The following is a 27,425-nucleotide window of genomic DNA, read 5'->3' as shown; positions in this document are numbered from 1 at the left end:
TGGGTTTAGAAAAGTGCTGGAAGTTTGTCTATCTATGGGTAAGTTAGTTTGGCACCCTATTGTACAAGAAAATTGCTGAATAATAAAATCCTCCCTTGCTGCACCGGTTTTTCCACATTGGGTTTTTCTGGGGACATTAGTCCAAAATAACTATGTCTATGTGTGCATATGTTTGTTTCTATATTACGGTGTGATATCTGCAGCAATATTTATTTTAATGTTTGTTGAAGTAATTTCATGAATAACTTATGATGAAATAAGTAGGAAAAGTAAATTAGTTGCTGCAGTGATAGAATTTTCACAAGCGTCACCCTGGCTTGCCCTGTGTCAGCCTTTGGAGGCATTGTGTCAATCCTTAGAGCCTCTGCGTCACCCACGGTGGCTCTTTGAGGCATTGCGCAGCTCTTCGCTGCCTCTGTGTGAGCCTTGGTTGGCTCTGCGTGAACCTCTAGATGGCTTTGCATCCCTCTCTCCCGGCTTCTACGCTGATCCTCCTGTTACTATCTTCGCCTCTCTGCTTCTATATTCACTACCCCTCAGCTGCAACTCTGATCACTCTTTCGACTTCCTCAGCAAACCTTGCCCCAGAAAATCGAAATCTTGATCAACTCGGTGTGTTTTCCAAGTGACCCTCAAGCCTCCTCTTATACTTTTCTCGTTGACAATTCAACGACCGAGATTAAGTCCCTAATCAATGGCTAAGATTAGTTTTGGCTCGATCCATGACTTTCTGACCATTCTAACACAATTTTATATTAATTCACATTAATATTTTATTTTACCTAAGTTTAGACATAGGGACTCCATTAAAAATATTATTTATTTTAATATCTCCCAAACTGTTTAGAATCTGCCCAAACCATTTTTGGGTATTGGAGATCTCATGTGCTTTAGCCTCTCCACCAATTTTCGTGGCTGGAGAACATTCGATGCTACCCCAAATCAACAATTAGGTCTTGGGAAATATGTAAAATTCTAGGATAAGGTTATGTGTAGTTTGTAGATTGACCATTTATGGATGGTGTTAAAGAAAATGTTAGATTATAATGGTCGATTAGATATTAGAGATAGGTATTAATAAAGTCACTTCGACTTTAGGTTATTTTATGCTTTATGCTTTTTTTACTTTAGTGTGTTTCTTGGTCTATCCCACATTCATAAAATTGATTGACCCAGCTTGCTTGTAACCCTTTATAAGAAAACTTTTGGTTGCTTATCACAAATGCAATCTTGGTTTCCTTTATGTGTTCATGTTATCGTTATAAGAATGTGGGTGAGAATAATTGGACCCTTATTTGCAAGTTTTAAGTTGCAATGTTCCAAACTAGGAAAAATAGTGCTATGCAAAGCAAACAATAAAAACAACACCGTAAACTTGAAACATTCAGTGCACACCCATAAAAAGTCTAGGAATAACCAACAGCTGGACCATTTTATTATAATCTGAGAGAAAAGTACAATAATGTGGAAGTGGTGCACCTGGGCTTGCCTCAATGGCAAGTGTGATCAAGCCCAGGTGATAATATGTCAAGCCCAGATGGCACAAATAACTGTTGTAATGATGCCCTGCGTTGCCCTTGTGACATTGTGTTGTCTGCTGCAAAGATGTTGCTAGAAACCCTACTTCCGGTGCTCAGAAAATTACAGGAAATTAACCCCAGCCTCTCCACCAAATACCCAGAATAACCCATGAAGGAATTGGCCGAATGTTGACCTCAAAATTTTGGCCCAAATTCCCCGTAGCTCTTTTAGCTACTGGCTGAGTTGGGACCCATGTTTGACCCCTTAGATCTGCCCAAAAAATTCTATAAAATTAGAAGTGTGATCCTTGCCCAAAACCCAGATAAACCCAGAAAGGGTTTCCCTTGGTTCCAACCTTCAAAAATTGACCCTTCACAGCGTGGCCCTCCTCCAATTTCGAATTATGTTCTTGTGACTGATCCTGTCAATCTCTGCTCTCCCAACTCCAGCAATCCTCCTCAAATGGCCCTCCAATTGAGCTCCCAGCCTCCCAGCTCCAAGCTCCCCCGGATGGTGTTGCCCCAAATAGTCTCACTCCATTGACTGGGCAGTCGTGGAGGAGATGACGCAGTCCCGCGTGTGATGAAATGAGAGCTGCGTGTAGGGTGGCCCTCTTGTCTGTAACTTCCCTCTATACTCCTGAAAATGATGAAAGATGCTCATGTCTCCCCAACTTCCCGGAGTACCTCACATTGTGACTGTGCAATCCCTACGCTGTTATTACTCCCCTTGCTGTTGGTACTCGACTTATCGCTGTTGTAACTCGTCTCCTTGTTTTTGCTACGAACTGAGATGAAGAAGAACTCCCTTCTAGGGTTGGCAATCGAAGTCCACCGAAACAAGGGTTGAGATCTCCGCTCAGAGACACTCGTGTGCTAAACAACACAGTAACCCAGCTAAGCAACTCGAGCAACTAAGATTGAGTTCAATACGTGAAAAGATAAGATATCCAAATGAGGAGAGATGCCTTTCTTATATAGATTTCGTGGAGCACTTTTTCCTACATTTTCCCTCCATCGTGGGTCCCTCACCTAACCATCGATTTCCCCTCCATGCAAATCGAACTAGGGAATGCTTATTCCCCTAGTATGGGTGGCCCCCGCGTATACTTAACCACATCGAATTAACTTCTACTATGTCTAGCCTCCTAATAAAATCGAATGGGCCCCCATCACCTCCAAAATTGGCCCCAAAATGTAGAAATTAATATTGTTCCAAAATAATTTAGTAAGGGACATGACATAAGTTCTGAGATTGGCATTTGATTGTATATTTTATCTCATTGTATTCATGATTTTTTGATGTTTCATTTGGAAAGACATGTATGTTTAGACAATCCATGTAATCTTGGTTGAAGCATGGTGTTACTGTGAAAATAGCTTAGATTATGTACACATTGTCATTTACATTATGATATTTTTGTTGTTTCATTTGAAAAGTCACATATGTTTAGATGATCCATGTTATCTTGGTTTAATCATGGTACTACTGGGAAAATAACTTAGATTATGTATGCATTGTCATTTAAATTGAAATCTAGATTATATACTATTGACTGGTATGTAATTTTGTACAACCTTATGTTTTACATCCTTATAACGTGAGGGACATGTAGATGGGAGACCTTGATTTCCTTTTTGGTAAATGCTTGTTAGTTTTGTTACTTTCAATCCATTTTTGTCAAAATTAATGTCTATATTAGTATTTGATTGACAACAACTGCATCCTTTGACTTTTTCTTTTTCTTAGATATCCATGCTTGTGTCAAATATTTCAAAGTTCTTATTGTACAAGTACAGTTTTATGCACGGTGATTTTCATTTCTAATATAGATAACAATTAAGCTATTATGATGTGCAGGGTATTCTAATGGAATCATTAGGAACGGGTGATGAACATGTCTACACCATTGTTGAAAATATTGGTGATACAGGCCATGATGATGTTGACACTAGAGTGGTTGGAAATACATTCTTAGAAGAAGAAGAAGAAGAGGCTTTGGAGGAGGACCAATCACAAACAAAAAAATTGGTTGTTTATGAGGTGAAAACTCCATCTTGTGATATCTAGATCTATTTCTCAAGGTATTTTCTATTTTTTTTATTAACTTGGTTAGATTTTTTTAGGTACAAGGTTTGTGTGTAATTAATATATATCCTCAATTGCCCATCCTATTTATAACATAGTGTTATATGTTAACTGTTTAGAAAACATGCTTATTTAGTCATATCTCCTCTCCTATTCTATAATTAGAGGAGGGGTGAAGTAGGTGTCAAATCCCAATATGAAGTTGATTGAATGAGTTATCAAGGTACATTAGAAAGAGACCATTTGGCACACTCGAGCAAAGTTTTTCTATTTAAGGGAGATCCTCCCTATGTACATTTATCCATATAGAATACGATATCTATGTATTATTTAGAAAGTTGGTTCATCCTCTATGAAAATTTGTTTAAGTCATTTGCCACCATGCTTCTTCACAGCCAAAATCAATTGGTGTCAAAGCATTGTAGTTATAGTCCAATTCTGCAAAATATTTTTAAAATCATAGTTATCTCTCATATTCTGAGCTAAATCAGCAAACTCTACCAATTGCGCATATTTTTCTTTTCTATTACCTCATAGCATAACTTAATCTTACAAGCTTTAGACATTTTAATGGAATGTCGCAATTTACAAAGATTGCATGTGGATGATTGAACAAGGATTTGGCATTGGCAATGGGACTAGCTCTTGATTGAGAAATTAAAATGAAGACAAAGATTGCATGTAGATGATTGAAAAAGGATTTGGCATTGGCAATTGCACTAGCACTTGATTGAGAAATTAAAATGAAGACTTGTTAAATCCCAATTGTTTGACCAAATTTTGAGTGCTATCCAATTGGTTATGAGGCATCATCATTGATCCAAACCAATGTTGCAGGAAGCGCCCCCCCCCCCCCCCGGATCCTAGGCCCGAAGCGCGCCCCATACGGAAGCGCCCAGGAAGCGCCCCCGGAAGCGCGCTTCCAAAAATGGCGAAGCGCGCTTCCGAAATTTTTAGACGCTTCCTGGAAATTTGGAAGCGCTGGCGCTTCCGAAGCGCCGAAGCGCGCTTCGTACGGCGCTTCCCAGACGCTTCCCAGACGCTTCCCAGGCGCTTCCCAGACGCTTCCCAGACGCTTCCGAGACGCTTCCAGAAAAGCTTCCGGAAAAGCATTTAGAAAATCGTTTTTTTTTCAATTTTTTTTTAAATTTTAGGTGAGTTTGCTTGTTGGGGGTGGGTCCACCTTGGGTTAGGGTGACAAATGAAAGCAAAAAAAAATATAAATATAGCAGATGCTCCCTCATCTGGTCCCTTGGTTCCTAGGTTCCATGGTTCAACACCAACAGCAGGGGGTTCTTCTTCATCAGTTTCAGTGCCACGACTTCCAGAGGCACCATCTTCTTCATTGCCACCACGTGGAGGCCCGCCACCACGTTCTATTCGTGGTGGAAGGAGGAGAGATTAGTAGATATATTCACAATCTACTACTTTTTGTCATAGATTACTCATTAGACTTGTAGACTTGTGAATTTGAATTTTGAACCTTTTTGGCTTGGCGGTGACCAAGTGACATATTTTGTAAACATTATTATTTGAATTTTGGACATGACAAATGTTGACAGTTGCTCACTTGCTAGATAAATCATAATATGCTCTATGTTTTATGTTTTATAATATGCTTAAATGTTTTTATGTTTTATAATATGCTTAAAAATTTGATGTATGTTTGTAATAGCTAGAATATAGATGATTGTTGTACAAACTAGTAACTACAATGGAATCATGGATGCCATATCTATCTTGATTTATGCAAAAATATGCATGTTTTCATGTCTTCTACAATTAATTTGGTATTTGGGATGTTTGTTTTGAGTATAAATGCAAAAAAATATAAAAAATATATATATATAGCAGACGCTTCCGCGGACGCTTCGCTTCCTAGATTTTTGGAAAATGACACTTCCGCGCTTCCGCTTCCGCTTCCGCGCTTCCGCTTCGCTCCCGCTTCGTGCAACATTGATCCAAACACAAACAATGGAGCCTATATTTTAGAAATGGAATTTCTAGAGCAATTAGGAGTAGATATGTATTCCTTTTGTTTTTGGTCCAGTTAAGGACCTTTCATGCCTTTCACTAAACATTTGTAAGAAGCGTTGTTATCATAGCAATAACATGCTTGATACGTAGATGGAGAGCAAGAAAGTCTTCAATAAAAATGATTAAGGTGTCAATATGGCTGAGATGTGGATGGTGAAAAATCTGGCATTGGATGTTTGATGAACATAATGTGCTGGGTGTGGTTCTTGTGAATTAGTAATAGGTTCAAGTTTTTATGTAGACAATCATTAGATAATGCAACAAATGGTGCAGGATGTGGTTCTTCCAAAGTTGTAGTACAAGGATCATGATGACTTGCATCTAGGGTTGAAGTCTCAAAATATCCCAGGCCTGTTTTCATTGGTCGAATCTCTAGGGTTAATAGGAGTGATGATTTTTCATCCATGTTTATAAGTCCACTACTTGTATATCCCATCTAGTGAAGAAATATGCTTCTTGAACTCAAGACAACACTGCTCATGAATTGGGTAAGGAGCATGATAAGGGCACGTTATACAGTGATAGCCAAAGTGCCATTCATCTGCAAAGAACTCAGCATTTCATTCCAGGACTAAACACATACAGCTCAAGTACCATTTCATACGATCAGTGTTGGAAGATGGAGAGTTGAAGCTGGAAAAGATACACACTAGCCAGAATCCTGCAGATATGCTAACAAAAGTTGTAACCAGGGAGAAACTGGGAATATGCTCAGTTTCAATTGGTCTTCAAGGATGACGATGAAGATGAGGAACAGCCAGGTCCAAAGAGGAGTCATTGTCCAGCAAATGAAGCAGCGGTGGAGTTTCTACAATCATTCTCCAATTGGGAGATTGTTGTGTGTGGAGCATGATTGTTCAGAGGTCTTTGTTTCAGCCGGATGTATACCCCAGGAAGTTTGTACACCCATCCACGCGGGGGGGACTTGTCCCCCCCGCGGGGTCTGGGGGGGCCGATCCCCCCCGGCTGGAGGGTCCGGGAGCCAGCGGGGGCTCGGGGGCAGCGCCCCCGAAGCTAAAAACAAATGTAAAATTGCCTTGTAAAAGTATAGTAATTTATAGTCAATCTGGGCCATTCATTAGGCAGATTATCTGACGGTAGAACTTATGTTTAGTTTAGGGTTTTTTGCCCTAGAAGGCAACCCCTCTCTTTGTATGAGGGTATTGTATTTGAGGCTGTGAAATAGATGTGTATTCTGTGAGCGAGAAACAGAGAGGTGAGACTATGAGAGAAAACAGAGGATATTACAGTGGATTTGCTGTAGGTTGTGTCTCTTCATTTTGCTGGATAATAGAAAAGAAGGACTCACTGTTCGGGGTGGACGTAACCCAAACTGGGTGAACCATGTATATCTGTGTCTCTCTTGTTTTGTGCGTTTTCTGTGTTTATATTTCTGCAATATTTTATGTGTTCCATTGCTCCGTAATATATAATTTTCTAACAGTTTTCATTGGTCGAATCTCTAGGGTTAATAGGAGTGATGATTTTTCATCCATGTTTATAAGTCCACTACTTGTATATCCCATCTAGTGAAGAAATATGCTTCTTGAACTCAAGACAACATTGCTCATGAGTAGCCAACGTTGACTCATAAGAATTGGCATAAAAACTATCAAGAACTTCTTCCCTTTCTCATATTTCAGAGTTGCAATTGGGCTAGAAGGTTTTTCATGCGTGGCCATAAGTGCAAAAACATATGCAAAAGTAGATGCAATAATAAATGAGAGAAGTTGTCTTGAGAATTAGTGAACATCTTTTTCCAAATAGTCAAGAAATACTCCCCGATCCTTTGATTTGTGTAAGATCTTTTCTTCAAGCTTCACTAATACAAGCACCTATGGATTGATGGACCTGCCTAAAAATTGTCTTTCCCCTTGGGGTTGAAAACACCTTGTTGTTGCACAAAGTGTCTAGGGACCGCGACAACGCTCAGAATAAGGGTTGTCGCTCTTGATCCTTACTCACTCCGTTTAGACTCTCTCCTAGGCAAGTAAAGGGGGGTAGTCCCTAGGTAAATGGATGAATATATCTTGTGAAAAAAAGACTCTAGGAGATTTTAATGATGGACAACTTGATGAGAGTAAACGAATCTCGATTAACTTAAATGAATAGATTAACTGTAATATAACCAAGACACGACCACCAACTAGAGATAATTATCGACCAGTGCCTTTAATTTGAATTAACCATAGATTAAGTAAGAAAACAAGTCATCCAGAATAACTTTTCCAATATGTGACGAACAGTGACAATCAGGTATAATCAATACAAACGCCCAAAATTGTAACACACAAGATATTCTAGATTTAAAATGATTTTCATCAACTGCTCAGATCTAGGATTAATTAATCTTTACCAACAGTCAATATGATTTATCGCACCTTGACAATGGAAGAATCATAAAATTTAAGATTTAGCATTTAACATCAAAAACACCAAAGGACTTTAATTTAGGCAATAAACAATAATGAAGTAAAACAAATCAACGGGTTAAAAAATTGAAATTTTTAATGGGCCATGGGCCACATTAAAATTTTTAATGTGAATGTACGAATCCTTTTAATTTATTTCATTAGTCACCATATTTTTATTTTTTTTAATGTTTTGGAATTTTTGGAATTTTTTAGATTATTTAACTTTTAGGATTTTTTTAAGATTCTTTTAATGAAATCAAAATCAAGATAAAAATAAAAATAAAAATAAAAATACAAATAAAAGATCAATTTTTTGTTGAGATTTCATTAAAAAAAATGAACAAAACAAATATTTTTTTTTTTACAAAACACAACCAAGTAATAAAACAAATTCGAATTATTAAGAAACCTAGACCTAATGCAAAGAATAAAAAAAAATAAAAGAGAAAAGAAAAGAAAAGAAAAGAAAGTTGAATCTAAAATAACCCTAACTCATGCAACATACAATAAAAAAAAAATCAAAGTTTTTTGTTTGGTGTTTCTTTACATGATCGCAGGTAGGCATTGACGGCGGAGCGAGAAGAGGAGACTGATACGCAGGGAGAAGTATGGAGCAGACAGGCCGATGGGGTGAAGAATAGCTCGACGACAAGGAGGTTTAGTGCGCGAATGGTAATGAAAAAATTGGGCAGCGTGAGTTCTTTGTTGTTGTGTGTATGCAGGTTGACGAAGATGAGGGCAGCGAGGGATAAGGATGCAGGGTTCGATGGTGGAAAGGGGCTGCGTAGAGGGAAGAAGGAGCAACGAAGGCTAGCGAGGGTTTGGAGGGCTGACGCGGGTGGGAGAATGAGGCAACGAGAGAAAGAAGGTTTGAGGGAATGAAATGGCTGTAGGTTGAGGAGTTTGGCAACGTAAATGCGTGGAGGATGCGGAAGGAAAGGGTGCAGTGAATGGAGCTGTGAGGGTTAAGGAGAGATGAAGGCCAGCAAGGGTTTGGAGGGCGGAATGTAGTGTGGAGAAGGGTTTGAAGGGATTCGCGGGTGGAGCAAGACTGCGGCTAGGTGAGGGAAGCTCACGCGTTGAAGGAATTGGGAGGAGTATGAACGATGGACAGCGCGGATTAGACTGTGGGCCTCTCCCTTTTTTTATTTTTTTTATTTTCAGGGCTTGAGAGTAGCGTGAGGATTTTGAGGCAACAGAAAAGAGCAGAGATGTTTGCTATTTGCAGTTGAAGCGTGGCTGTGAGCAGGGGTTGATGAGTGTAAGGAGAACAACATATAGGGATGAGCAGGATAGGGATGAGCAAGTGAGGGAATGAAGAGAAGAGTCACAGATAGAGAAGGGAAAACACAGGGATATGGGAGTATAGCTGCCAACGAGGGTTTGAGATTTGTTTTGTAGGGTTAGCAGCTACGAAAACAGTGGGCAGCTGAATGAGGGTTTGGAAAGGTCACCGTTACAACAGAAAAATACAAGAAGAAACCCAAGATTTTCCAGATCTCATAAAAAAAATTAGATTTAAAACTCTTAAAATAAAAATAATTTCAAAATTCTCCAGAAAACAATAGTAAAAACAAATTCGAAATTTTTCTACTCAGGAAAAACCAGGTAGCCAATTAACTTGCAAAATGGCGGCCCAAAACATCCACCAGAACCTCAAATTTTTTTTCCAGAAGTCTTAATTAAATTTTTAAATCACTCTGCTTCAGACTTCTTTGAAACCCTTATAAAATTTCCAGATTTAAAAAAAAAATTAAAACTCTTGGATTGCAAAATCTCTGGACAGAAACCCTGCCAAAAATGATGCTAATGGACCCCCAAAGATCCAGATCTTACCCTCCAGGGCCTAGATCTGGACTCTGCATAGCTTTCAGCTTCAAATCTGCAGCTACAAGACAACAAGAAACACCCAAACGATATATACAATGACCCAAAAAACTAAAACCCAGAAAAACCCAAGTTAGAAAACTGGAGAAAATTACATATCTATGTACATAAATAGCAGATCTATCAGATCTAGGGAGTGTGAGTCCGACTCCGCTCCCAGATCTGATGATCTGAGGCTCTCAACAGCCAGATCTAATGATTTAGCACAAAAAAATTAAATTTTTTGAATTTTTAAAGGAGGTACCGAGCTCGAAACCCTTCATGCATCACCCATAAAAAATATCTTATGATAAGCCCGGGATCAAATTTAAGCTGGGCTCTTCAGTAAACACAGATCGGGAGTTGGCTGGTTTAGCCGAGAACTTCCCCAAACGGCCGATGCTCTAAAAAATCAAGACTTTCCTGCAAAACTCAATTTAACCATCAACATAGAGTGAGAAAACGATAATAAAATTCAATTTCAATAGAGATACCTGCTATTATATTCAAAACTTAAATTATCATTCAAACCTAGCGACTGAGCAAGATACATGTACTCAAATCACTCTTCAGAAAGCTACATCAATGGCTAAAAAGGAATCCGTACATGAAAATGAAACATCTTACAGTATTTCCACGAAGGGTAACACCAGCAAAAATTAACCCCAAAGTCTTTCTTTATTGCTCTGAAAAAGATTACAAGAGAGCTTTTCGCTTAGTACACGATCCAGAGATCGGATGATCTCAACTGACAACTGACCTCCTAAGTAAAGATAAATCCTCCAACGGCCAGTTCGAGTGATCCTCGTCAAAGTAATCTCGACTGTTGATGAGGATCAAAATTTCTTTTAATTTCATCCGTCGAAATTTTAAATTATTGAGGAAATTTGAATTTTTCAATTAAATGAATTTTAATTAATAAAAAAATTAAATTTTTGAATTAATTTCCTCAAAATTTTGACTTTGACTTAACCACAGGGACAAAAGGCTTAAAATTTAGCAAAATAATTAATTTACCTTAGTCCCTGGATCTCTTAAATTTTAATTTTTTAAGGACCGACAAATTTTGCCTTTGGAGAATTTAAATTTACTTACGACCTAGAATTAATCAAACTTATGGCTTAGGATTTTAATTAATTTTGGCCAGAAAATTTAATTAATTAACTTATGAGGGGATAAATTATTTTTCTAACTCTCAAGACACTTTCCATCATGATTTTTACATTTTTTACATCTCAAGGGGAAAACCCATTTGCAAAAGACCCTCACAGACTACCCAGTTCTGCAACAAAAAATATAATCTAGCAGATCAAGCAATTTGTAATAAAATAACTTAACCAAATAGTTAGGATTATTCCCAAATCACTTTTACATAGACTTGATCTAGGACACTAAGACTCCCCTAAGATCCTAGTGACAAAATACATTCCGGCTGTGGGGTAAGGCTGAAGGAAAACTCTACCGACCATCCGAAGAATTGATCGGTGAGACAAAAAACCTCCCGGAATGTAGATCGTCGCCAGAAAAGTAGGTTTACCTAGGTAATTATATACACGACATGGATCTGCAAAGATTATTTACATTATACACATGCAGACTGGGTTTACATCATAAGATGATGATCAAGCTGATGATGATAGCTGGACAGCATGAACACATCGATCAGACGTTATCCCTTTTGCGAAAAAAGGGGGTGTACTGCTATGGGTCGTTGACACATAGTGGTCAACATCTGGCTCTACTTGGCGACACATTGCTGCACTGGAGGAATGTGAGAATCCTGAATCTACATCCACGCAACACACAACAAAACATAAGTAGCGTCCATCCAAAAAATCATCGTATAACGTTAAGCACAAGAAATATATAAACTCTTCATTTGTTAACTAGTTAATAACATGAAAAACACAAATCTAACTACAAAATGAAATACTGAAATAACAGGGCATAAGGTTAGACATACAATACAAAGATGCCCATGGCATCAGATGCGTTCAACATAGTGCATATTGAGCATTTGCCTGCTTTCAAACAAATCTGTCAGCTGTTTCTTGGATGTGCCATGTCCAATTCTGCATACGGTAGGACTTTTTCCTATCTGAAAACTAAGTTGTTCGCGACCATCTGATGCATCAAATCGCTTTCTCATTCTCTTTCTCTTGCGCTTTTTCTTGAGGCAGGTTGTATCACTGATGACGTGGAACATTCTGCTTCAAAACTCTCAGATGAAATATGTAAGATATGCATGACATGTCTCTCTTCATTCTGCATCTGCTCTGTCAAGAATGATGGATTAGTCTCACAGGTGTCATGAGTTATAACTTGATCTTCTATGACTGGTGGATTAACCATGTGAGCGTCAACATGATTCTTGTCAATTTCAATTTTATTTGGGTCACCTTCAATTAACCACTTTTCAATGGAACAAATGACCTCCTCATAATAAGATGGAGCTTGCTGCAGCAGATAAGGAGGCTTCTGATCTGTTGACGTCTCCTTGTTTCTTTCATCCTCTGACCGATGCTGAAATTTCTGTACCTATATTGTTATGGCATCCATCTGGCTAGAGTGTTCAACCTTCATAGCACTGACTTCCTTGGCATGGTTTTCCTCCATGGTCAATAACTTATTCTGAAGACATATCTGACCAGCTTCCACATCTTTTATTACTTTTTCATTCTTTGCTTTCATGCCCATGAAACAATTTTGCATATAGTTTATCTCTTTCTTATGATTTGCTTGCATGGTAGCCAACCGATTGTTATAATCGAATCTCATGATGGTCATTTCTTTATCCATAGTTAATAATTTGCTTTGCATAGAATTAATTTCTCTGCCATGATTAACTTTCATGGTTTTCGTTTCCTTCTACATGTCGGTCACGTGATCATAATGTTTAATTTTCATGATTTCCATCTCCTTATCACGTTTTTCTAGGTGGGTGTATAAAGTTCTCATATCCTTGACGTAATTAGTTACAAATTTTTCTTCATTAAGCTCCATATTTTTTACCAGCCGCATTAGCTCTTCTATAATTTTCTTATCGTTTTCCCTTTCATTGTCGACACTGATTTGACAACTTGTCCCTGTTTTTCCACTGTCATGGATTTGATCTACAACGGTACAAGTGGATGGCACATTCTAATATGGAGAATTGTCTTGAAATCAATGTTGCGAGGGAACCCCCCCCGCATCTTGATCCCGCTCCCAATCCGCGCTCCGGGCGGGAGCGACTAGGGAGCAGGTCGGGAGCGCTCCCTTAAAAAAATTTACGCTCCCTACTTTTTTTCAATTTGATATAGGGAGCGTCGCTCTGGGAGTGATTTTTCATGGAGAAACGTGCAGCAAAAAAAAAATCAGCGGCAAAATTATCTCTATGTGATTTTCGCCAAAGATTCTTCTAAAAAAAAAAGATTTTTTGTGGAAATAAAGTGAGGGAGGGAGGGAGGGTTAAATAGATCCTGCCTCATTCATTTCATCATTTTAATGAGAGAGAGTGAGAGTGAGAGTGAGAGAGAGTGAGAGTGAAGGTGAGAGTGAGAGTGAGAGTGAGAGTGTTAAACACACATGGACAACAAGAGAAATATGAAAGATAAATCATGACAATACAATTTTTATTAACAACTGATATACATTTATAGTACATTGTTTGACCGTTGGGTTCCACATCCCAAGGTCTCTTGGACTCTTTTTGTCCATTCGGCTTCCACACTAACCCATTGAGGATTAGGTGTCCAACATTCCCCCCCTTAATCTAAAGGGTTATGTATGAGTCCAAGAAGAAAGCTGTCATACAAAATGTGCAAAAATGCATGGCAGCATTAGGCTGAATGTGCTCTCTGAAATGTTGGTATAAAGGGCGGTGGTTTAAGGATGACCACCAACACTGGAACGCTTAGTGCAATTCCCGGAACTCTTCCAAAACTGGCAAGAAGCTGAAGTCTTCTGCTAGAGGAAGTGCTCCTATTGTTTTGAAGAGGGAAACCTTCAACCATGAAAGGGAGGTCTCACCCCGCATAAAAGGGAGAACTTCAACTTGAAAAGGGAAGTCTCAACCTGTGATGGTTTAAGGATGACCAACAACTCTGGAATGCTTATTGCAATTCCTGGAACTCTTCCAAAACTGGCAAGAAGCTGGAGTCTTCTGCTAGAGGAAGTGTTCTTCTTGGAATTCTTCCGAAACTGGCAAGAAGATGAAGTCTTCTGCTAGAGGAAGTGTCCCAGATTGCCCACTGAGGGCATGCTCATAGGAATCTTTGTTTCTGGATGCAACTCTGAAACTGGTGTGGCAGGTTGTGGCTCAGGCTTGCTTGATGTGGCTTTGAAGCTTGTAGATGACCATCATTTCCCCCCCGTCAGATACAAGGTGAGATGATGGAGAAAACTCAACTGCAAGACTGTTCAATACTCTAGAACAAGTTCTGACATGTGTTTGGAATATCTTCTTGGCTGTTGATGCCCACTGCCAAGAAGCGATCCATCCAAGATGAATCTTTGTTCTTGCAGGACGTTTATTTCGGAAGCATCTGTGTGAAGAATGACTAGTTTTATGACAGTTCTTACATGGATGAAGATCAAAACAGTGATCTTTCAAATGGCCAACTCGGTCACAGTGTTGGCATTTCATGATCTGTTGTTGTTGTTGTTGTTTCTGTGGAAGAGGGGTAGAGTCCGGAACAGTTAAAGCTGAACTGTCATGAGGAGCAGGTGAACTATCATGAATGAATCCAGCACTCTGAAACTGAATGGGCTTTAAGTAGTCTGGAATATGAAAGGACAAGTCCTTGTCATATCCAAGACCAATTCTGTGCTTGTTGTGGACAAGCTGTTCCCAAGGTCTGATGATGGGCTTGGGAAGTGCACACTGAGTTTCTGCATTTGCATGTACAACTGCTGCTTTATTGGGTACTAAATCTGAACCAGCTGTAACATTATTGACTTGCTGTTTATGGGAGTCTGTTTCAATCTTCTGAACAGAAACAGGTTCAGAATGATGACTCCACTGGTGTAATTCTTCCTGCTGTAGCTTTGTCTCAAGCTGCAAAAACTCAATATTTTCATGTGCATTTTGGAGACAAATTTTGATATTGGAAAGAGAGGTTTTGTTGATCTTAACCATCTCATCAATAGTGGAAAGTATTAAATTATTCAGTAGTTTCAATACATCATCTATTCTATCCATTTCAGACCAATATAATTAGAGAAGTGATGTTATCTTCAGCTACAAATTGGTCTATAAAATGATAAATAATTGCAACTATTAGATGAGTAGCAAGATGCCAATATCACCAAGTCACTGTAGCAGACATCACAGTACCAATTTCAATGTAGCAAATGACTCACTGCTTTAATGTACTTCTCAAATTATTCAAACTACTCACACTGTGAAAAAGAGAGTCAATCTTTGACTTTCTTTGCAAATGAAATTTGTCGACAGTCTTAGTAGAGCAATCTCAACCATGTTTTGTCCATTGCAACATTGCCATAGCAATGATCAAACCAACAGTGGTAAAGATACAACAGTGTATCAAGGCTTGTCAAGCTCTCTGACATAACACTTGGCCCGTCAATTCAACATCATCATCAGACTCTATCCATCAGCATATTCAGTCAATAATACTTTGGTAATGCAAGACTTATCCCTGAAACCCTAGCATGTGAACTCATACTCCACTTCATCAATAGATGTCTATAGATCAACAATGTCAACAGTACCAACTCAATAGTTGCTTTATCATAGGCATTTACAAAGAATAATGTGTCAATACTGTCATAACAAATCTCTAAATCTAATCTCTGTCTAATGCAAACAATCAACAACAATCCTTGCATCAAATTAATAGATTACATCGATTCATAGACAAGTTCACACAAAACTTTGCCCTTGGTTGTTGTAGATGACACATGTTCATTGAGGCAGTACAAAATCATAGATCAATAATCTCACTGCAAATGAAGCCTTCAAATGAATTTTCAAAGATAACAAAGTTTGATATACTGAGTGTAACCCTGAAATAGAGAACTCAACATAAACTCAACACTTAATGATGCACTAGCAGTGCTTAATACTATATCATAGCAATTTGTCTTTATAATGTCTGCAATAGCTCCACTCAACGACAACAAACAACAATATCCTAACTGGCATACATCGACCCCACAGCCACACAATTTCTGGAAGAGTCTATCAATCTGAAAATTTAAGGTGCCTGTCGTAGCTGGATTTTCGCTGTGGAAGTCCGTGGCAAACCTGTGATTGCGCAGTTGTTTGTTTCAACTGGATTTTCGCCTTGAGAGTCTGTGACAAACCTGTAGTTACGCAGTTTACAATCCAAATGGATGACCGGTCAGATAAAACCCGTGAGGCATAAAAAGTATAAGTTTGTCTTATTAGAAACCGTTATGATCCGCGTATAGCAAGCCTTTCATCCATTCAAAACAACGTTCTTCAAAGCAAGGCAGCAGCGTTTATATGGAGTTTTATATGGAGCAAAGAGCGTTCAATTGACATATCAGCGCCACTCTGCCAAAGCTTCTGGTATCATTGTAGAGAAAAAGAGTAGGAGATGGCTCGCTGGGAATGCGGTCAACGGGTCAATACAAAATTGTTGGATGGAGGTGAAATTCGCTGTGACAATCAGCGTTCAAAGGCCACGAGTTACAAATCAGCTGCAGCTCCACCAACTCGAGTGGAGAACATGAATGAACAGTCGCATACAATCACTTTACGTCGTTCTACTAGGAAAAGAAAAGTTTCTGTCAATCTAGAAGATTATGATACAGATACTACAGACACAGAGGATGCAAATTTGATGAGACGCAACAGCAGCACATCTCCACACAGAGGTATCAAAACCACGCATATTAGGCTGTCTCAAAACCACGCATCAGCAGCACATCATGTCAGTCTTCACGCATGTCAGGCTTCACGCAACAGCAGCACATCTCCACGCAGAGGTATCAAAACCACGCATATCAGGCTGTCTCAAAACCACGCATCAGCATCACATCTCCACTTTGGTTTATCAGTTGTAAAAAACTATATCGCAATCAAGTTGCAGGTGTTCTCAACAATTGCAGCCACCACATTCAAATGCAGGTTCATAATTGTAGTTAAATTAGAGTATAAACAATCCACCGATTTATAAAACCGCGTATGCATACCATGTCAGTCATACGAAATCTTGGAAAGAGCAGCTGCATTTCAAGGTTGAACCCTTTATGGTGCCCATCATGGTGTGTCGAGCAATGATAGAACAGACTTGGCCCCAGCTACATACAAAGCGTCCAACAAGAAATCAAGCAACAGAGCATCCAACTTTCAAACAAATGAAACTGAAACAAGAAGCATCCAGCGTTCAAACCAGGTCAGGATGACCAGCATGCCAGCGCAAACGTTTCAAACCAGGTCAGGACAGCGCAAACGTTCCCATGTCAGATGAATGTCAGACAGAGAGCGCAGGTACAGAGAGCGCAGGTATAAAACGTCTATGACACTGACGCAGTGAGACAACGTTTGCAGCTGGTCTCTTGACAGAGGGCGCAGGCTTGACAGAAGGTGCAGACAATATCAAAAACGTATATGACAGACAGACATGTTAGAACAGCTTGGACAACGCTGGCAGTGTCAGGCAGAGGAACGTTTCATCGTTCAAGTGAATATGGCAGACAGGGCGCAGGTCTGTATAAAGGAATATGGCAGAAATAAACTGCACAGAAAGGCCATAAAACAAATGGCTCAAATTAATTATGCAGGGCAGGAATACGCCTGCTCTGATACCATGTTAAACACACATGGACAGCAAGAGAAATATGAAAGATAAATCATGACAATACAATTTTTATTAACAACTGATATACATTTATAGTACATTGTTTGACCGTTGGGTTCCACATCCCAAGGTCTCTTGGACTCCTTTTGTCCATTCGGCTTCCACACTAACCCATTGAGGATTAGGTGTCCAACAGAGAGGAGCAAGGAGAGAGCAAGAGAGAGCAAGGAGCAAGGAGCAAGAGAGTGAGAGAGCAAGAGAAAGCAAGGAGCAAGGGGAGATTGGATACCAAAGAGGTAGGCTCTACAATATTGAATAGAGGGTCTAGCAACTTTTTTTTTAATGTTCATTCCTACATATATAAATAAATAAATTTTTTTCTCTATTTCCCATTCCTATTCCCTTTCCATTATTTTAAATTTTGCAGATTCAAAACTTCAAATTTCAAACATCATGGTTATATTTCTTGGCATTTTCTTCTTCTTGGTTCCTTTTTTGGTTATTATGGTGTTGGAGAGTAGAAAAATGAGGGTTGAAAATGAAGAAGGGGATGAAGAAGGGGGGCATAGTGGATTTGATGAAAACCCCGGTGAGGAGGACCTGGAGGAGAGTGAACATGAGTCAGCTCAAAAAACTAAACAAGACCAAACTCCATTGTGGAAATATGTTAATAGGCCTAAAGCAGGGAAAGGGGGTGGAACCACTAAATTTCATTGCCCCCATTGCAACAATAATTACACAGGTTCATACACCCGTGCCAGAAAGCATCTCTGCGGGAAAAGGCCATGGGATGGAGATAAAGAAATAGGAATCAAAACTTGTTTAGGTGTGTCAGCAACAGATAGAGCCAAATACATAAGGGAAGAGGAGGAAGCCCAATACAAATCTAAAAAATCAAAGGGTTTCTTTGAACCAAGCTCACAATCATGTGCAAAAAGAACTCCTTCAGCATCCTCCCAAGGCAGTGGATATGGAGGCACAGGGTCACCAGGTTTAAGGCATAGAAGCATATCAGATTTCCTTGATGAAGGGTGTAGGAATGATGTGGATTCAAAAGTTTACAGGTTTCTCTATGCACTTGGGATACCATTCAATGTTCTTCGCTCACCTTATTGGCACGAAATGGTTTATGCCATAAATGATGCCCCTAAAGGATACAAGAGCCCTGGGTATGACAAGGCAAGAACCGTTGGACTTGATCATGAAAAAGCAAAAATATCACATTCTTTGAATAGAATGACAAGTTCTTGCACTGACCATGGGGTGTCCATTGTATCTGATGGATGGACAAATGTAAAAGGCAAGCCATTGATAAATGTTCTTGTTGTGTCCGTTAGTGGTGCTATCTTTCTTTCAGCATATGATTACTCAGACAAGTTTAAGACCGGCATCAACATTGCAGAACCATTACTTGAAACAATTGAGCGTATTGGGCCATACAATGTCATCCAAGTCATCACTGATAATGCTGCTAATTGTAAGGCAGCGTGAGCAATTATTGAGGATAAATACCCCAACATATTTTGGCCTGGGTGTTTGGTTCACACAATGAACCTTTCGATGCATGATATTGTTAAGAACAAAAATGAACAATACAAATGGATTGGTGATTTGTACAAGAGAGGCAAACAAATGATAAAATTTATTACAAATCATATCAATACCCATGGCCTTTTCCACAGTCACTCAAGATTGGAGTTGTTGAAGATTGCGAGGACTAGATTTGGTAGCTATTACCTCACCTTCAGGCACCTTTTGAAGGTAAGAGAGTCATTGGCTAGCATGGTATCAAGTCCACATTGGCAGGTATTAAAGGAAGGGCTACAAATGCAGCTGACAGGCAAGGTCTTGAACAAGTGGAGGAGGCTGCCCTTGATGGTATGTTTTGGGCACGTGTGAGGCAAGTATTGGATTTCACCAAGCCCATTTATCACATGATTCGGTTTGCAGATACAGATAGACCAATGATTGGCGAGGTGTATGAGCAGATGGATACCATGTTGGGGCAAATAAAAAGTATTGTTCATAACAATGATCCCAACTTGTATAAACTGATTCACGGTTGGGTGTGTATACGGTGGGATAAACTTAATGTTCCACTACATTGCTTGGCGTATATCCTTACGCCAAAATACTACTCTACATCTTGGTTGGGCCAACCTGCACCAAGGGGTGGGGTTAGGGTCAAACCCCATATAGATGAAGAGGTATCTACAGGATATTTGCAAGCATTGGAAAAGTTGATGCCTGATAGGGAGGAATGTGCTAGTGTGCGTCTTGAATTAGGCAGATACTTTAGTGGCACTGGTTTGTTTGGTACCTTTCATGCAATGGAAGATACAGACAGATTTGATGCTCTCACATGGTGGGAATCATATGGTGGCCATGGACTTTTGCCAAAATTGGCAAAAAAAAGTTTTCTCACAGGTTGTAAATATTTCTTCTGCAGAGAGGTGTTGGAGCACCTACAGCTTCATACATAATGTGAAAAGAAACAAACTAAATGGAAACCTAGCATAAAGCTTGGTATATGTGCACTACAACTTGAGGTTGTTGAGTCATTACTGTGATCGAGCTTATGAAGATCCAACATATAAAATTTGGGACAACCACCCATAGGATGATAATTTGGAGGATGGCACTATACATCTTTAAGAACTGGAAGCGGAACTTATGAGAGAGGAAGATGAAGCAACAACATGCCACCTCCACCATCCAGTAGCAGTGCTCAAGTTCCGATTCTTGTTCCTTTGTTGTCGCCGCCTCCATCTACACCCTCACGTGGAGGGCATGTGCCTTCTGGTTTTGGTCGTCAGTCTATGCGGGAGGAGACTCCTAGAAGACCACCACGACCTGCTCATACATTAGACACTTCTCGTGGCCAGGGCCACATGAAGTAGTAGATAATAGATTTACAGTTTACTTGTCTTTTCTAGTTTCTATTAGTTTTCATAACTGTTGAGTCTTGACTCTTTCATATCATAATGATATTTTTTGTAAACTGTGACAATTTAAGTTTGAAGTTTGAAGTTGGCAATTATAACTCATTGGTAATGATTCTAAATTATGAATATGATGCTTCGTGAAAGTTGTTTCATTTCATTTCATAATTCATTTTATAACATTTCATTTCATGTTAGATATTATTTCTTGTAATGGTTAAAGTTTAAACTTAGCTTACAAGTACAACTTTGGTGATCAATGATGATAAATGTTATATATTGAATTTTCAATTTTGAAAGCTTGAAGTTGAAACTTTAAGATTGATGAATCATGATTCACGAGACTCAATATGTTGTATGTTACTAACTTGTGGATGTGGTTGATGAAGATTATAACTTCTAGATGATTGATGTTATATGGTTCAATGATCAATCTATGTTTTTTTATGTTTTTTATATCTAATTCATCATTCTACATGTTTTTGTTGACATATATGTATCAAAATATAAAAAATATATATATTATATAAAAATCACTCCGAGATTCGCTCCCAAACCGAGAGCTTTTGAAAATGTCACTCCCGCACCCGTTTTCACTCCCGTTCCCCACTTTCGCTCCCTCTCCCAAATAACATTGCTTGAAATCTTTCATCGACAGTTGGATCCTTCACAAAATCACTTTCATTCTGTTGCATAATTTTAGGGGCACAAGGCAAGCTACCTTGATAACCATATCTATCTTTAAAAGCATTGATGATATCTTGTAAAAGAGCGAAAGAATCTTCAGGACAATTATTAAACCAATTCAAAGCATCACCCTCTAAAGAAAAGGCAAATAGACGCATTTTGACATCTTCATGATCATACTGAGGAGACCTACAATATATGAGCATTGTACGAGTAAACCTGGATAGATGCTTTCGAACAGCCACTAAATCACCACCCAAGAACAAAGACAATTTATGAATGGCCATTTCTGGAATATCATGGAGAAGATCAGTAAAATGACATGGGGTAAACGAATCATCCATGATGAATTGCCTGAGGGATTAATGAGGGACCAAATGGATGATAGAGAGAGACCCTTGCTCAAGAAAATCAAGAGATCCACTAGAAGTAGTAGAAATTCTTGTAAGAAATGAAAGAAGTGAAGTCACCACTTGAACATGAATCTAACTCTAGGATCCAAAAGGCAACAAACAACCGGAAATAAGGGAGGGCTTCTTGTCTAAGAAATAATAAATGGAAGAAGTGGAGTCGCCACCCAAACAAGAAACGAATTGAAATGTCCAGGTGCTAAAGGTGCAGATGAAATGATTAATGAGATGATGAAAGATAGAGTGATGAAAAGATCAAATGACGCCAGGAAATGTTGTGTTGCTTGACCAACTAATGAATGGCAGAAAATATGAGATGATTAAAACAATGTCGAGAAGCCAAGGACAGAGAAACTCTATCCCCGGCAACGGTGCCAAAAATGTTGTCGCACAAAGTGTCTAGGGACCGCGAAAACGCTCAGAGTAAGCGCTGTCACTCTTGATCCTTACTCCATTTAGACTCTCTCCTAGGCAAGTCAAGGGGGTAGTCCCTAGGTAAATGGATGAGGATATCCTATGAAAAACAAACTCTAGGAGATTTTAATGATGAACAACTTGATGAGAGTAAACGAATCTCGATTAACTTAAATGAATAGATTAAACTCTAATGTAACCAAGACATGACCACCAACTAGATATAATTATCGACAAATGCCTTTAATTTAAATTAACCATAGATTAAGTAAGAAAACAAGTCATCCAGAATAAATTTTCCAATATGTGACGAATAGTGACAATCAGGTATAATCAATACAAATTCCCAAATTGTAACACGCAAGATATTCTAGATTTAAAATGATTTTCATCAACTGCTCAGATCTAAGATTAACTAACCTTTACCAACAGTCAATATGATTTATTGCACCTTGACCATAGAAGAATCATAAAATTTAAGATTTAGCATTTAACATCGGAAACACCAAAGGACTTTAATTTAGGCAATAAACATTAATGAAGTAAAACAAATCAACGGGTTAAAAAATCGAAATTTTTAATGGGCCATAGGCCACATTAAAAATTTTAATGTGAATGCGTGAATCCTTTTAATTTATTTCATTAGTCACCAGCAAAAAAAATAAAAAAATAAATAAAAAAATAAATAAAATTTAATGTTTTGGAATTTAACTTTTAGGACTTTTTTAATAGATTTTTTAGATTCTTTTAATGAAATCAAAATCAAGATAAAAATAAAAATACAAATACAAATAAAAGATCATTTTTTTTTCAGATTTCATTATAAAAAAAATGAACAAAACAAATAATAAAAAAAAAAATTACAAAACACAACCAAGTAATAAAACAAATTCGAATTATTAAAAAACCTAGACCTAATGCAAAGAATAAAAATAAATAAAAGAGAAAAGAAAAGAAAAGAAAGTCGAATCTAAAATAACCGTAACTCATGCAACATACAATAGAATAAAAAAAATCGAAGTTTTTTGTTTGGTGTTTCTTTGCGTGACTGCAGGTAGGCATTGACAACGGAGTGAGGAGAGGAGACTGATACACAGGGAGAAGTATGGAGAAAACAGGCCGACGGGGTGAAGAAGAACTCGACGACGAGGAGGTTTAGTGCGCGGATGGTAATGAAAGAATGGGGTAGCGTGAGTTCTTTGTTGTTGTGCGTATGCAGGTTTGCAGGTTGACGAAGATTAGGGCAGCGAGGGATAAGGACACAGGGTTCGATGGTGGAAAAAGGTTGCGTAGAGGGAAGGAGCAACGAAGGCCAACGAGGGTTTGGAGGGCTGACGCAGGTGGGAGAATGAGGCAGCGAGAGAAAGAAGGTTTGAGGGAATGAAATGGTTGCAGGTTCAGGAGTTTGGCAACGTAAATGCGTGGAGGATGCGGAAGGAAGGGGTGCAGTGAATGGAGCTGCGAGGGTTAAGGAGAGATGAAGGCCAGCGAGGATTTGGAGGGCAGAATTTAGTGTGGAGAAGGGTTTGAAGGGATCCGCGGGTGGAGCAAGACTGTAGCTAGGTGAGGGGAGCTCACGCGTTGAAGGAGCTGGGAGGAGTATGAACGATGGACAACGGATTAGATTGCGGGCGTCTCCCTTTTTTTTATTTTTTTTATTTTCAGGGCTTGAGAGCAGCGTGAGGATTTCGGGCAGCAGAAAAGAGCAGAGATGTTTGTTGTTTGCAGTTGAAGCGTGGCTGCGAGCGAGGGTTGATGAGTGTAAGGAGAACAACGTATAGGGATGAGCAGGATAGGGATGAGCAAGTGAGGGAATGAAGAGAAGAGTCGCGGATAGAGAAGGGAAAACGCAGGGATATGGGGGTATAGCTGCCAACGAGGGTTTGAGATTTTTTTTGCAGCTTTAGCGGCTACGAAAACAGTGGGCAGCTGAATGAGGGTTTGGAAAGGTCACCGCTACAGCAGAAAAACGCAGGAAGAAACCCAAGATTTTCTAGATCTCATAAAAAAATTCAGATTTAAAACTCTTAAAATAAAAATAATTTCGAAATTCTCCAGAAAACAACAGTAAAAACAAATTCGAAATTTTTCTGCTTAGGAAAAACTAGGCAACCAATCAACCTGCAAAATGGTGGCCCAGAACTTCCACCAGAACCTCTAAATTTTTTTCCAGAAATCTTAATTAAATTTTTCCAGACTTCTTTGAAACCCTTATAAAATTTCCAGATTTAAAAAAAAAAATTAAAACTCTTGGATTGCAAAATCTCTGGACAGAAACCATGCCAAAAATGATGCTGATGGACCTCCAGAGATCTAGATCTTAGCTTCCAGGGCCTAGATTTGGACTTTGCACAACTTTTAGCTTCAAATCTGCAGCTACAGGACAACAAGAAACACCCAAATGATATATACAATGACCCAAAAAACTAAAACCCAGAAAAACCCAAGTTAGAAAATTGGAGAAAATTACAGATCTATGTACATAAATAGCAGATCTATCAGATCGATGGAGTGTGAGTTCGACCCCGCTCCCAGATCTGTTGATCTGAGGCTCTCAACAGCCAGATCTAACGATTTAGCACAAAAAAATTAAATTTTTTGAATTTTTAAAGGAGGCACCGAGCTCGAAACCCTTCATTCATCACCAATAAAAAATATCTTATGATAAGCCCAGGATCAAATTTAAGCTGGGCTTTTCAGAAAACACAGATCAGGAGTTTGCTGGTTCAGTCGAGAACTTCCCCGAATGCCCGATGATCTAAAAAATCAAGACTTTCCTGCAAAACTCAATTTAACCATCAACATAGAGCGAGAAAACGATAATAAAATTCAAATTCAATAGAGATACCTGCTATTATATTCAAAACTTAAATTATCATTCAAACCCCAGCGACTGAGCAAGATACCTGTACTCAAATCACTCTTCAGAAAGCTACATCAATGGCTAAAAAGAAATCCATACATGAAAATGACACATCTTACAGTATTTCCACGAAGAGTAACACCAGCAGAAATTAACCCCAAAGTCTTTCTTTATTGCTCATAAAAAGATTACAAGAGAGCTTTTCGCTTAGTACATGATCCAAAGATCGGATGATCTCAACTGACAACTGACCTCCTATTTAAAGATAAATCCTCCAACGGCTAGTTCGAGTGATCCTCGTCAAAGCAATCTCGACCATTGATGAGGATCAAAATGTCTTTTAAGCTTATCCGTCGAAATTTTAAATTATTGAGGAAATTTGAATTTTTCAATTAAATGAATTTTAATTAATAAAAAAATTAAATTTTTGAATTAATTTCCTCAAAATTTTGACTTTGACTTAACCCTAGGGACCAAAGGCTTAAAATTTAGCAAAATAATTAATTTACCTTAGTCCCTAGATCTCTTAAATTTTATTTTTTTAAGGACCAACGAATTTTGCCTTTGGAGAATTTAAATTTACCTAGGACCTAGAATTAATCAAATTTCTGGCTTAGGATTTTAATTAATTTTGGCTAGAAAATTTAATTAATTAACCTATGAGAGGATAAATTGTTTTTCTAACCCTCAAGAGTCAAGACAGTTTCCATAATGATTTTTACGTTCTTTACATCTCAAGCGGAAAACCCATTTGCAAAAGACCCTCACAGACTACCCAGTTCTGCGACACAAAATATAATCTAGCAGATCAAGAAATTTGTAATAAAATAACCTAACCAAATAGTTAGGGTTATTCCCAAATCACTTTTACATAGACTCGATCTAGGACACTAGGACTCCCCTAAGATCCCAGTGACAAAATCCATTCCTGCTTTGGGGTAAGGCTGAAGGAAAACTCTACCGACCTTCCGAAGTTTTGATCGGTGAGACAAAAAACCTCCCGGAATGTAGATCGTTACCAGAAAAGTAGGTTTAGCTAGGTAATTACATACACGACACAGATCTGCTGAGATTATTTACATTATACACATGTCGACAGGGTTTACATTATAAGATGATGATCAAGCTAATGATGATAGCTGGACAGCATGAACACATCAATCAGGCGTTATCCCTTTTGCGAAAAAAGGGGGTGTACTGCTATGGGTCGTTGACACCTAGTGGTCAACAGACCTAATAGGGCTAATTGTTAGTTTTTGTAGCATCGAATGCGTTCTAGCATTGAAATTTTATAGAGAGTCTAGAATGCACGAGATCTCCAAAACCCAAAAATAGTTTCTGGAAATTGTGCCTAGAAATGACTTAATTAGATTATTAGTCAGTTTTTAAATAGTTCCTAAGTCTAAACTTAGGGAATATGACTAATTAATCATAATTAATTAAGTTAAGGTGTGAATGTTCTAGAAACTCGCACGGATTGATTTCAATTTAATCCTAGCTATCGATTAAGATCTAATCTTGGTCGTTCAAGTCTCAACAGAGGGTTATAAGAAGAAGTCGATGGGGCTTGGAGAAATCACTTAAGAGGTTCGATTTCTGAGCAAATCGATTTCCAGAGTAGCAATAGTCAGTTGCTGGAGAGAGAGCCAATGAGATCGAAGCAGTGAGAGAGGGGCAGAGACAGTGAAGCTGGAGGAAGGTTTCCAGTTCCAGTGAGTGCATTTGTAGAGAGGCAAGTGAGCCACAGTGAGGCTGACGCAGAGTAGCGCAGTAGCCTCTAGAGGCAATTTCGAATCTGCTGGGGAAAGCTGAGTTTCAGTGCTAGAAGTTGGGCAGAGGTTCTGGAGGCCAGGAGAGACATTTTCCCAAACAACAGTAGACTAGACGACTTGAGGAGAAGCTGGTTCGAGCTGAGTGCAGAAGTGACTGCACTAGGGTGATGTAATAATTGCGCAAAGGCAGTTTGGACGACTCAATTTGAGCTAAGGTCAGAGCCTGAATTTGCCTGTGGAGTGAGGAAATTCCTCACTAGATTTTTCTTGCCAGTTTTTTCTCTGTAGGATTGCCAGTTTCGGCATCTAGTTGTACTTAGATTATTTCACTGCTGCATAATAATAAAACCCTCAGCTACTGCACCAGTTTTCCCAAGTTGGGTTTTTCCGGGGACATTGGTCCAAAAATAACTGTCATTTTATGTGTGTGTGCTAGTATTTCTTCCAGTGTTTATTTCTTCCGTAGTTTATTTGTGTAGGTTGTAGTGTGATTGATTCAGTATTTGTTGTAGCAAATAGTAAATGAATTATTAAAAATTAATTTAATAATTAGGAGAATTATTTGTAGTTGCTACAATAGGGTTCAAGTTTTCGAATTTTCACACTAATTACATAATCATCCCTCACACAAGTGTGGTA

The 27,425-nt window shown here is 38.7% G+C and overlaps 1 protein-coding gene across 1 annotated transcript in view; it reads left to right on the top strand.

Annotated features, from left to right (window-relative positions):
* The window catches only part of LOC149219050 (anaphase-promoting complex subunit 2-like), a 443,635-nt gene that overhangs the window by 327,325 nt on the left and 88,885 nt on the right, over positions 1–27,425 (top strand). The window contains exon 14 of the mRNA XM_089384232.1: positions 3,382–3,564. Coding sequence (XP_089240358.1) covers positions 3,382–3,564 — 183 coding nt within the window. The remainder of the gene's footprint in view (positions 1–3,381; positions 3,565–27,425) is intronic.

This window comes from Pinus tabuliformis, chromosome Q (assembly GCF_031772625.1).
Source record: "Pinus tabuliformis cultivar Carrire ecotype Pingquan chromosome Q, CPIR1, whole genome shotgun sequence".
NCBI classification, from domain to species: Eukaryota; Viridiplantae; Streptophyta; class Pinopsida; order Pinales; family Pinaceae; genus Pinus; species Pinus tabuliformis.
The sequence above is the reverse complement of the archived record's forward strand: the minus strand, read 5'-3'. Positions and strand labels throughout refer to the sequence as shown.